At 39.8% G+C, this 13,140-nt stretch overlaps 1 protein-coding gene across 2 annotated transcripts in view; it reads right to left on the reverse strand.

The window, feature by feature from the left end:
• Positions 1-5,245: 5,245 nt before the first annotated feature.
• Positions 5,246-13,140, reverse strand: part of elfn1a (extracellular leucine-rich repeat and fibronectin type III domain containing 1a) — an 83,017-nt gene continuing 75,122 nt past the window's right edge. For both annotated transcript variants that reach the window (XM_051941257.1, XM_022200336.2), the window contains exon 3: positions 5,246-11,196. In XM_051941257.1, the coding sequence (XP_051797217.1) occupies positions 8,439-10,808 (2,370 nt within the window). In that variant the 5' untranslated portion in view covers positions 10,809-11,196 and the 3' untranslated portion in view covers positions 5,246-8,438. The remainder of the gene's footprint in view (positions 11,197-13,140) is intronic.

Here is a 13,140-nt window from a genome sequence, read left to right on the forward strand (position 1 = left end):
GTCATTTTCAGCGCCTGGATTACCCATAAAGATGATGCCGGAGGAGGAGGAGGGGGGCCACCGCCGTAAAACAAGAAGGAGAGAGAGAGAGAGAGGAGGGGGGCCAAAGCAAATCTTTTTGTGGTCTCTTGGCGTTTTGGATGGCGTTAGTCGTTGCCTCTTTTCACTTGAGGTTTCCGACGATGAGGAGGTAGTGGATGGCTCGTTACTTTTGTCTTCTTGCCATTGTTTGTACAGAAGAAAATCCCGTTCCAAACATGTGAGTAAATTTAAGCAACTTTTACACATACGCACCGACTTGGTTTGGCTCCGATTTAAAGTTATTCCTAACACCGCTAATCGTTCGGAAGGAGTCTTTTGTTGCGTAGCCTTTTCAAAAATAAGTGTTGTACTTGAGAGTACCCCATGTATTCGCAGATTTTTGTGACAAAAACAGCAGTAATCATGCACCGTGACGCTTTCTCGGCTGCATGCCATTGTTGTTTGAATTACATGGACTTCAAGGTCGATTTGTTTGTGCGTCACATCCGTGTTACGCTGATTGGTTCTTTCTCGTTCAAGCTGCATTCGTTAGCCCCTCCTTTTTGAAATCGTCTCGTATCATCGCAATGCCAAACTGCCTTTATTTGTATTTATATTAATACATAAATAAAGTCAGTTTGGATTTTCCAGGCAATGAAGATGATGCATGGGTATGCACATGTAAAAATACTCCATTACAAGCAAATGTTCTCCTGCGCTTCATTCTGATGGATATATAAACCCTATACATTTGTTACTAAAAGCTGGCTGCTTTACTATTGGATAGTGGTTGAGTGGTTCTAATTCTACTGGTTGGGCTGCTTCACAAAATATATCTGAGTAAATGTGAGATGATTAACAAAAATGCATGAATATGTAGAACTGCAATGATTAATCACATTGAGGCACAGAGAATTAGTCAGCAGCTTGTCTGATCATTGATAAAACGTGTTAGTCACTACCAGCAAAAATGTCAACCATTCTAGACTTAGTTTGTTCTGTCTTAGTTTTGTATTTAAGTTGACATCTTTGCGTTTTTAATAAGCACTTGGGAAAAAAAGCCTTAGCCTTAAACAAAAATAGTACTATGTTTTCTTTTTGAAATTTACTGTTGAGAATCACACAATAGGTAAAAGCACAAATACCTCCAAAATGTACCTAAGGGAATTATCTGAACAAATGTGCTGAGTAACTTTTCACAACTGCTGCCAAATGCATATTATTTTTTTAAACATAATAAAATTTTATTTGCGAGGCGTACTCTCCTCTGAGACCGTGCCGGTCACTGTCACTGCTGGCAATGCTATTAGCTTATTTCATCACCCTCCAAAGCAGCTTTATACGAGCTCAATCTGTTAATTATACCAGCTATTTGAGCTTTGATCTTTGTGCAGATCTCATTTTAGAGGCCACTGTAGATACTCTGTTCTTCAGAGTTGATCACCCATATCCAATTAGACATTGAATTTGACAAGAGCCGAGGAACTTTGGTGTTTTCTCTCTTCATCTACTTCAAACTCGCAGCCTTACAGCTCTGCTGACAGCTGATTAATGCACTCTGCCATGTCCAGGGATTGAGGGTAGAGGGTCTCCATCGCTATATTTCATAGAAAGGATGACAAGGAAGGTGCTTATGAGAAAGAAGCAGTTGTTTCTGCAGTTTTCTTTAGTTGTTTTATATGTAGCTCATGTTCTTCCGCACCACCTCAACAATCAGAGTATTATTCTTCCTGGTTAGAAAACTGGAAACAACATAAACAAATATGATTACGCAGACCTTCTTTTTCTCATTATTATCCAGCTGCTATCCCCTAAAATATTTGTTTGTTCAGGATCTACATAAACTCTCGGGTAAATCCCCGCTTCTGTTTTCTCATGATTCTGTCTGCGACTCCGAGTTCAGTCTGTGCTGTGTCAGAAATCACTCACTGGTTAATTATTCCCATATAACAAACACTTGATAGGTTATTCGCTAAAGTTCCAGCAATTTTCAGACTTTTCTGAGTCATCTTCCCATTATCCGAAAATACATTGTGGCTGAGTGTGGTCGCAAGAATTGAAGCTTTGTAAAAGAGCACCCAACAGAGAGAGCGGTGTTACCCAACCAGGCAGAAAGCACTCTTCATGTTGCAAACCATCCCCACTACTGACTCTATTGCAAAACAGTCAATTTAAGGTTTACGCCATGCTAGCGGTGTGTTTTTGGAGATGCCAGTCTATCGATTGGTCAGAGCTGAGTTTGTGGCGGTGTCTAAGATCACTTTCTTGATCACTCATTCCCTAAATAGTAAACACTGCATATATTAGAGCGATAAGTTCAGATTTCAGACACTTATCATCATTTTTTCACCATCGCAGGCAGCGAATTTCTGCATCAGTAAAGTTGACATCATTAGTAGTTGCTAGTTGGTGTAGTTGTTTCCTGAGAAAAATCAACCTTCAGAGACTTTAAACCCAGTCGGGAGAGCAAAATCTGTTCCAACAAGCAGTTTTTTGCTTGTTCATCATCATCCCATATTTGCATTTTTATCCAAAACTGACTATTAGCAAAGCAACATTCAGCTTCCAGGGGTCAGTGCTTTGGCCACACAAAGATTAATCGAGGAATTATGTGTGGAGTCTGTGTGTAATTTCTGCCTCAACGCCAGCCTCTGTTGTTCAGTGATGTGAACAACAAATCAAAGCAGACGCCTTCCACAGTCTCTCCCCTTCATTTCCCTCCAGGCAAGCCAAACAAGCAAAGTGCAATAGAAAGGCAGCAAAAGAAGCACTGTAAACAAGCTATCGATGGCAGAGGTGAGTTGAGCAAAGTCCATCTATATGGTCGCTGCTTTCTTGTCGAACTTGCGTGCGCTTTATTGGAAAGTAGTAATGAGCCTTTACCAGGCAGTGTACAGTGTATGAAACACGTTGATTGGCTAATTTTAGCTTCCAACTTCTTTCTGTTCTTTATCTGGAGAATTACAGGATGTCATCTGCTGTAGCTTGTGGCATACAGACATTTTAAGTGAACTAATGGAGACGAGCAACACAAAAACGCAGCCAGTGCTCCCATGATTCTGAATGCAGTCTGGATAGTGTCCATGTTCACTTCCCGTTACTAATCAGCAACCCCTGCAGATATTTACTTCTCGCATTGTGTTTCCCAGAGAGCAGAAATAGGATGAGGGAGCACACAATCTTTAATATGATGATTCTGAATTGTGAACGCGCTTTTATTTTTCCGCAAAATGGTGAAGTTAAGCTTCAAAATGTAGCTTTTTGCCATCTGTCACAGTTGCGAGTATGCAGTCACGACACTGGCAGAGCTCCTGCAATATGAACATTATGTTTTGGTCTGTTGAAGCCACTTTGGTGAGATAAAAATGTGTTTCTCTGCCTTTTGTTTCTCTATGACGGATGCAAAATGGCAAGGAAAGGTGTCACTCTAAGGCAGCAAGATGACATTAAAAGACTTGCTGCTTGTGTTTTTATACTTAGAAATAAAGAGATACACCGCAAATACCGCCATCAGGTTGCACCACATTGTCGAACCAGTTAGAAACATGCATACATACATAAATAAATAGCGACATGGGTTCAGAAAACACGAGGTAGTTAAAGTAGTGGCTTAATCCAACCCTCAGTACTTAGCGTCATTATTACCTTAATCATTTAAAACCTGTGACTTGGTGTGTATAAAAACATGCCTGCTGGATGACGAATTTATACAAAATTTAGTCAGACAAGCATAACCAACATGAAAGAAGTGATGTGATTTTTGGGGAGGTCTATATTTGTGCATCATCAGCAGGTGTACAAGCCTACTTATTTTGAGTTAAATCACATCTTTAGTGCACGCAGGGCCCGCTCTAACACATAATTTTAAAAGATGGGAATAAGCAGGGTGACAAAATCCTCCTGCATACTCTCTTGACGTGAAAAAAAAAAAGAGTTCAGTTCCTTAAATACCACAAACTTTATGCTTTAATTGCAGGTTTGATCTTTAGTGGAGATGATTTGATTAGATTAGGAAGTGCTTTGCTGCTTGAATCTGTGCTTTAATGAGGTAAAGCAGCAAGAATGCTTTTGTTTAACTGTGTTATAGTGTGGATTTCTTGTACAGTCACAGAAGCTGGACATTGGGGTGATATTTTACTGAAACAGGATATGTTTGCTCAAGATTTTTCTCAGTTGATGTTAATAATGTTGCATGTAAGTGCTTGACTAATTATCACTGTCTACTGGGAATGCTTCAAAAGTGGAACATCTCTTCTTTCAGTTGAACTTTTGCCGACATTTTTCTTTTTAGCTGTTTTACAAGCTCATTTAGAAGTGGGAACCGATGCTTTATGGCTGTTCTTTTGTTCTGCCTAACTTTCTCTTTCATCACTCATTTTAAGTGGCAATTTGGCTGATGATATAACACCGATGTTGTCATTAACCTAGATTTTTGTTTGTTTTCGTCCACGTCTGTTGTGTTCATAAAGTAAGAATTTATCTGCGGCGCAGCAGCTCAGTAATAACTCTTGGTCAACACTATATTTATGAGCCCTGATCAGATTTCAGACTCACTCCGCTTTCTCACAACAGCAACAGAAAAATATGTAATTAGCAGCTATTTTGTGAGCTGGAGTCAACACAGTAGTGCTTTCCTTTCGCTTCCATTTGAGCCTTTTCCACAAAGATTAAATACAGTTTTACTGTACACACTGTGTGTCAGAACAAAGACAGGAAAAATCCAATGCGTCACTGAAAAATAAACAAATTCATAAAATGATTGATACAAAGGCCAGATTCATTTACATTACAGCCTACAATAGAGTAATGCTAGCCTAGGTTTGACCTGATTTGTAGTACAAAAATCATCAAAACAATTACTTTTTACACCAGATTCTACAAAGAAAATCTATTCTGTGCTCCTTGGAACAACCAAAAAGAAGAGTGACATGCCTGAAATTATTCTCAGTTGAACTGCAGGCTGTGTTAGATAGGAGACAAGCATGGAAACACATTAAAAATGGAAGTAGAAAACCATAAATAGCTACAGCAATACTGTGATATATTGCTTCTTTTAACTTTTAAAAACTCTCTAATACTGATTTTAGCACGCCATCTCTGGCAGTGGTACCTTAACCTCAATGGGATGCCGTGATCAAGTGTGTGTTTAAAATTAGAGAAGCTAAAGGTTGTAAAATTAAAAGTTATTCTGTGATAAAAACTCATAATAAAGATGCTGAGTGTATACCATATGTGCACCCTTAACTTTATTTCACAGTACTTTGTCTGAAAGCAGATAACATAGTATTAAGAAATTAAATTTAAAAAAAACCAAAACAAAATAAAACACACATTTTTGTGCTCTTGTTTGTTTTTGATGCACTTGAACAACAACTGTTGATCTCTCTAAAGGATTTCTCGACACTTTAAACTCTTATTAGACACATAAGTGCTACAATATGCAGTATAAAAAACATGTCGCTAAATAGCTAAATGAACTAGAAACCTGACAGCTCTCAGAAGATACTGAAATGCTTTTTTATAAAAAATAACAAATGGAGACTCAACAACAGTATCAACATTGGAAATCAAACCAAAAAAAAAAAGAAAAGGAGATTTACACTTGTACACATATCCCAAAATCTTAAGGCGGTTGAAATATTAAGTCAGACAACCCAGTTAACACTTTACAAGATGTTTACATAAGACATTCACATCAGGCTCATGAATGCTTCATTTCACATTAATGAATCAGAACGGCGTGGTGACACACTTACATGAGATGGACACAGCATAACGACACAGAAAAAATGCAAATGGACTAGTAAACACCTGCAGCCATATTTACATACTCAATGTCTAATGGGAAGCAAAAGAGCTGACAGAAAAATGTCATTTCCTCAGGTCAGCTCTGCTATCAGATTGCTCACCGTAACACACACACAGCATACATAAGAGTGCCTACCCTGCTTTCATGTTTTTTTTTCATTCCACTGATGTAATACTTAAATGGCAGATGTCACTAGTCTCGCTTTCTTTAGCCGCTGAAATAAGAGGTGCAGGTGGAGTGGCAGGTGGGGTTTCTTTAGTAAAATTCAGCAGGAAGTACAATGAAAACAATCGGTTTGCCCAGGCTTACGGAGGAAAATCCAGAAACTATTTTAGCTGGAGCATCGTCTGTCCCTTGGAGACACTGTTTAGTGCAAACCACCGCAGATTTGGGACAAAGTTACTTGAGGATTGCACTTGAATCCAGGAAAACTAAGAGTTAATTGGTTTTATTTAAATGGAATACACGAGAGAGCGGGAAGGCCGGTGAGGTAAAAGTGCATCGGAAACAGGTGTAGTGAATTAATCACGAAGCATGTGGCGTTTGTCAAATGAAGAGATTTGAAACAAGCATTTGGACAGATTTGTTTGGAGGCATGATAAGACTTTAACATTCCCCAAATGGATACATAAACCAAACGTAGATGCCATGTTACCATAACTGGAAACCGTTTCTGCATTGCTTTCTTTCATTTCTTTTAATCATGTCATCTTGTGTCCTCTTCTTCTACACTGGTTTAATGGCACCCAACCAGACAATTAGCGCCACCAAATGTTCATCTTCATGAACAGACATCTAGTAATCACATGGCAGTTGTGGATATGTGCACTAATTTGCAAATTTTATGGAAATTTAGGTACCATTTGCGTCAAATTTGAATGCACATGTAAAAAAAAATACTAATACTTGCTTCTGTGTGCAAGGGTTAAAATGACTGGCGTGACGTTGAAGTGTGTAACCACAAAGACGCGTTCTCTGCTTTTTAATCAACCCAAATCCTGCATTGACGGCACATTAGAGTTACATCATAACAATTCCTCAGATGAGCAAAGAGAGCAAAAGTACATATTTATTACTCGTTCATAAATATGCAATGAGTCATCATGAGCCTGTTTTGGAATAAATTATACAAACATCTTACAAAGAAAAAAGCGTTAAGTCTTATATTTACTCCAAAAAATTATTTTTCATGATATACAAATTCACAGCCAGTAAGTCAGAGGATTCAGTTTCACATTCTCAAATTTTACTCTAGCATGTTGATATTTCGCCTGGTACGTAGCTTCCATAATATACAAAAAGATCGAACAGCCTAGCAGTTTAAAAAAAAACAAAAAACAAATGAAACCTCTCAGCAAGCAACAAGGCCCATCTGAATAACAAACTACTTTCCTCCATTTATTGGATCAGACATTATGCAATATAATACACTGGAAGAAATATTGAAGCAAAGGGGGAAAAAAACACAGTCGTTAAGAGCATTTAAATAACTATTTCCTTGAAAATATACATAAAAGCTGCCATAGACAGACCAGAATATGTATCTGTTACATTCATCCATCGGGCTCTCCTGCAGGGTAGAACATCTGTCTGTGTACGTAAATAACAGGCGACAAAGTACAGTTGCCTTTCCTTTGAAGTAACTAATAGTAGGCTTTCTTACCATATTCTGTGTGTAGATATTTCCCAATGTTATCTCTTTTGAAGGAGTAACAATCAAAATAGCATTTTAAAAAAAGAAAAAGAATATGGACCTACTGCTGTATGCTCATACCATCTCCAGACTGTGCAGAAATATTGTAAACATTTCAGCTTTTTCTACTTTGGTACTAAACGATGGGTCATGAAACTGATGACAGAGACCTCCAGTACAGCATGATCTCCAGGTTACTGCAATTTTTTGCCAGCATGAAGTCTTTCAGGATCCATCCGGTGAGCGCTGTGATTCAGGGGATTGAAAACTGAATCCGTCTGAATCGTGTAAAAAGCTTTAAAAGTAAGAAAAGGAAGCAAAAAAGAAACAGGCGGTGACGGTTGAGAATGACAAATGTTCTGACAGGTCATAAAGTGGCTGTTCTTTAGCAACACGATTGTCTAAATGAACAGCGGTCCGTTTCATTAAACCTGATTTCATCCACTAATACTTTTCCATTTACACAGCAAACATTGCAAATATAGAAACCCATATCTGTACATAGTTTGGAATTAAATATATGCAGGGAAGGAAGAAAAAAAAGTTCTTTTTGAATGAAGGGTCCAGATAGTTCTTCAAAAAATATTGAGGTTTCAGTAGACATATCTTCATATAATAGTTTCATATGACACAACAGCAAATCCACTGTCACAGGACTTGGCCATGCGATACCCAAAAACCTATTATCCATTGTAACATATATATTATTAATTTGCAATATATTTTTTCCCGATGAATGCTTTACATAATATGACAAATTGAACGAATCTTTACCCCATTTTCCACAGTCAAAAGAGAATGTGATACACGTGAAGAGTTGATTATAATATGGAAGTATCCATTGATTCGCTTGTCAGATGAGGTTCTTGTGTCATTTCTGCAATGTGTGGTCCATTTTAAAAACACCTAAATAGGTTAGGTTTTATGTTGGGCTGATACACCTTTCCAGTAGTCTAAAATATCATGCAGGTCCTCATCCTTTGCAAACTGGACTTTCTTACGCAGCGCGTGCCCCGCCGCCATGTACTCCTCATCTTTATGCCGCTTCCGGTGGAGCTTGAAGCGCTCCCAGATGCTGTGAGAAGGTTTGCAGTAGTATTCGGGGCTGGACGAGTAGCTTAGATTGTGATACTGCGATGACATCTGGGAATATGCTAAGTCTCTGGAGCGCGAGTGAGTGAGAGGCTCCAGCATGGAGGACTTGTGGCTGTCGGGTCCTTCGAGCTCCTCTATCTGAGCGTCGGGATACGAGTGCCGGTGGTCGCTGTACTGACGGATCTTCTCTGCCTCGGCCCTCAGGATGGCGGCAGCGGGTGTTACAGTGAGGAGGGTCTCTCCTGTGGGGGAGGTTTTCTCTATGTACTTGGATTCGGAGCGGTAAGGCCTGGGGCTTCGCATGGGCCCTCCTGTGGCAGTGCTGGGCCTCTTTGGTGAGACATCAGAGGATCGATGCCTCTGCAGAGAGTGGTGGTAGCTGTCTTTGTACACAGGAGACAGAAGGCCGGATTTACTCTGTGGGTGTTCTGATATTAGCACAAGCTGGGGCTCCGCAGTGGACACTGCTCCTGATTTCACCCCTTGAAAGGAAGTGGATTCTGACTTTAGAGCATCTATGCAGTTGTTAATTATCTGATTTACTTTATCCACCTCTTTTGCAATGGTGGAAATCTCCGCCACTGACCCCTGGCTATTCCCTGCCATTCCCATATCGCACTCCCTGCGCTCGTGATGGTCCACACTTCGCACCTCCATGTAATTTCCCTTCAACATTTTCGGAGTGTCGCTTATCTCTTGGAATTTGTACTGCTCCATTTCACCTGCAGATGGCAAATATGGCATTCGTGACATGCTCTCCCCAGCCAGCAACTGTTTCTGTGACATTCGAGAAATAGTCCCACCCTCTAGTTCTTGTCCATATTTGAGCTCCATTATATTTTTCTTTAGACTACCTGCTTTTTTGTGCTTTTCATCTTGCTGACGCTTTCGCCGCAAGCAGTAGTAAACAACCCCCAGAAAAATGACCATGCTAAAGAGGCAGCCTAAAATTGTCATGATGTAGTGAGTAGCAGTTGCGTTGTTTGCGACTCGACTGTTTCCATTCCTTGGGCCAGTTGAAACCGTAAGACAAGTGTGGTTTTGTCTGAGGGAGTTACGTATCGAAGCAACACAGTATGTGTAGTTAGTGTGAGGTTTAAGGTCTTTTAGATCAATGTCCTCCTTTAATTCTTTCAGGTTTTGAATATCCGTGAAAAAGCTGTTGTTGTAAAGAACCAGGATGTACATCTTCTTGTAGGGATTAGGAATCTTAACCGTGATGGTGACACCGGTGTTTGTTATTTGCTTCACTTCCATCAAAGGGAATACTTGAGGGAGTTCAGTTGTACTGACTGGAATCTCCTCCGGTCCTGCGCCTGAGGGACAATCGTCCATCCCGCAGAGTGTTGAGTCTGATGGTGGCGTTGTGGACTCCATCGACACGGTAACAAAAGGCGTCACATAGTCATCGGTGCACACAGTGGTGAGCATGTGAAGCGCATTTCGAAATGTGGGATTGTTGGGGTTCTGACTCAGTAAACTATAGCCAGACACGCCAGATGGGGAGTCGCACACCATCCGCTCATTCGTCCTGTTTGGGAAAACTGAGAGCCATTTCACAAAACCAAGAAGTTCGCACGAGCAGTTGAAGGGGTTGGTGTACAGCTCGCAGGTGGTGAGTTTAGTTAAACTGGTAAACGTGGACCCATCTAACTGCTGGATTCGGTTCATGGAGAGGTCAATATTCTCAATGTTGGGGCACTCCCAAAAGGCATTAGGTGTCACAGTCTCAATCAGGTTAGCCTGGAGGTAGAGGTACTGCAGCTTTCCTAAACCCCTGAGGATCCCCTCCGTCAGGTTCCGCAACTTGTTGAAGCCCATTTGGAGGACTTGTAAGTTAAACTGAGCAGAAAAGGCCCCGTCGTCTATGTAGGAGATTTCATTCTTGGTCAGATTCAGGTAGGTCAAGTTGGCAAAGCGACTAAGGGCAGAATAATGGATGCTTTTGATTTTGTTTTCATTCAGACGAAGGTCGACGATGGTGCTGTTGATATGCTGTGGAATGGCCTCATAAGGTGGTTGGTTTTGGCTACAAATCGCAAGCCATACAAAGCCCTTTTCACCCTCAATTAACCAGCAGTCTCCGTTGACTCTGCCAATATGAGTGAAATATACAATGGCTACAGACCAAAACAAGGCACTCATCACCATGCCTAAGCTGCAGGCCATTGGTGCTTCTCTGAGAGTCATGTGAAGGGCCAAAAAAAAGGAAAGGAGGGGTGATACCGCTGTGGTTTCAATACAGCTCAGATGATCCTGTCAGAGAAGCAGCTGGATGTTCAACTGTTCTCAGAGCCAGAAACAATCCTTTTATTTGCCTCCTCTTCATTGATGGGTGTATAATGGTGGATATTGTCCCCATGTACCAATCAGAAAAAAATGTGGAGTCTCTTGCCTTTATTCTCTTTCACTGTGATTTGCCTGCGGTGAACTTGTGGAGATGCTTACAAGAGCTTTCACCACCTCAGCTCGGCTTGTGCTTTTTCTCTTAGAGGCAACCATCATTAAGTGGTCTCATCTTATTGTTTTTGCCGCTTCCCTCCTTTCTGCATCTCTCTCATGTGCATGGACGAATTACCTGTAAAATAAAGACAAGAACACAAAGTAGACATTAGCGACACAAGATGTGAAATGTACTTCAGCTACATATTGAAGTATTCCACTCAAAATGAGATTCTGTGTTTACCAAAGCCCTCCTTGTTTATGCCCCACCAATTATTTTGTACACAATTTAGGAGGTGTTTGCCTTCCCTGTGGCAGACTACTATTAAAGGAAACTGTTGGCCAATTACCACTTGACAGGTTGGGAAAAGCAGGGTCTCTGTTTTCACACCATTAACCTGAGGACTGTCAGATGCAACTGAGGGAGGCCGATGTTAAGAAGCTGCATTAAATCAATTATACAGCACCACGTGAAGTGACAGTTTGGATCATGTATTTAGCATTTTCGTCCTGAAAACCTTCATGCATAAATGAAAATCTCTCTGAGCACTGAATTATACAAGAGAAAAGAGGAAAATCGTGTATAAGGTGTGATTACCGTTTCGCTCTAAATTAGATTAAAATCGTTTGCAAAGGACGACGGGAAAAGGAGCAGCAACTCTCCCTCTGTAATCTGCAGAATAAGCCATGGCAGAATGAAAAGTAGTTTTGTTTTTGTAATATTAACATCCTTACAAGCACTCTGTGTTCTTTCTAATACTGTGTTTTTGCTGTTTGCTCTGTTAATACCAGTTAGTCACTATAGAGCTTGCAGTAACATGTTAATTCCTAAATGTTGTGTGGAAAAGGCTCAGTTTTTCCTCGTCTTACAGTATTTTCATGTCTGCTGGTAATTTCACGCCATATTTACAGCAATTCTAAGTGGGTTTTGATGAAAATGGACTACTGAAGCCACATGTTGCTGTTAGGTGAATTCTAAATTGTAAAATGTGGTGTAACAGAAGCATAGAAGCGTATGTAAGCATAGGGAATCGAGAAAGTCAGAAAACTGTCTCCATAATGTCACTTGTGCCTCAATATCTAGCTTGAATTACCTGAAATTTTGCATTAATATATGTTATATAACTATAAAACACATTAAGGAACTTCAGTGAAAAGTGAAAAATAACAAAAAATATATGCATGAGTATTGATTGTTCCATGTGGATATTCAGATATTGCTCAGATTAATTAACCATTAATAGAAAATACTGATATAAGAAATACAAACTATATGCAGATTTTTGTAAATGTAGAAAATTGATCTTGCACAGTTCTTAAATGCACAAAATGTTATATATATAATAAAGCTGCAGCAGTAAGATTTCAGTGTGTTACACGTGTTTTACTGCTCATGTGTTCAACTTTTACTTCATAAACTTGCTGTTTCGTCTTTGGAAAGTTCCAAAATGTTTCTGTAAAGTGTAGAGATTCATTCAGAATGAATTCAGAGCACAACCTTCCTCCATTACATCGCTAAATTACTCATTATTACAGCCTTCATTACAGCGTTAATTGCTGAAGGGTCAACGTACCACTGCTTTGCAAGGAAATAAAATAGAAAAAAATCTAAAAACAGCAAAGCCGCCTGGTGCACAGGTTTTCACCAGTGGTTGAAAGGCTGCAATCACTGGTTATAATGTGTCATTTGAAGTAATTTGTCGGCTTGATTTTAACTTTCAGCAAGGGGATGTTTATATTAATTGATATCTGAGGTGATGTTTTCGAAGAAAACGGCTTTTTTCACATCATGTTGGATTTTCCTCCAGAGATCTACAAATTAGTAAATCAGACTGCTACCAGATAATAGATTTTAATCACTGATGCCTCAGTTATATATGAAGACAAATTAGACCATTTGTTGCTCTGAAAACAATACAATATAAAATACAGCCAGTGGAGCTAGTACCCTTCCTCATAGTTTCCTCTATCCTCATTGTCATTTATATATGTGGCGTTGCAACAACAATACTTAGAGATGACTTCAAAAACATGGGAAAATACAAAAATCCTCTCACAGGAGGGCCACCAGGAGGTGTTT

The sequence above is a fragment of the Acanthochromis polyacanthus genome, chromosome 21, assembly GCF_021347895.1.
Source record: "Acanthochromis polyacanthus isolate Apoly-LR-REF ecotype Palm Island chromosome 21, KAUST_Apoly_ChrSc, whole genome shotgun sequence".
Classification (NCBI taxonomy): Eukaryota; Metazoa; Chordata; class Actinopteri; family Pomacentridae; genus Acanthochromis; species Acanthochromis polyacanthus.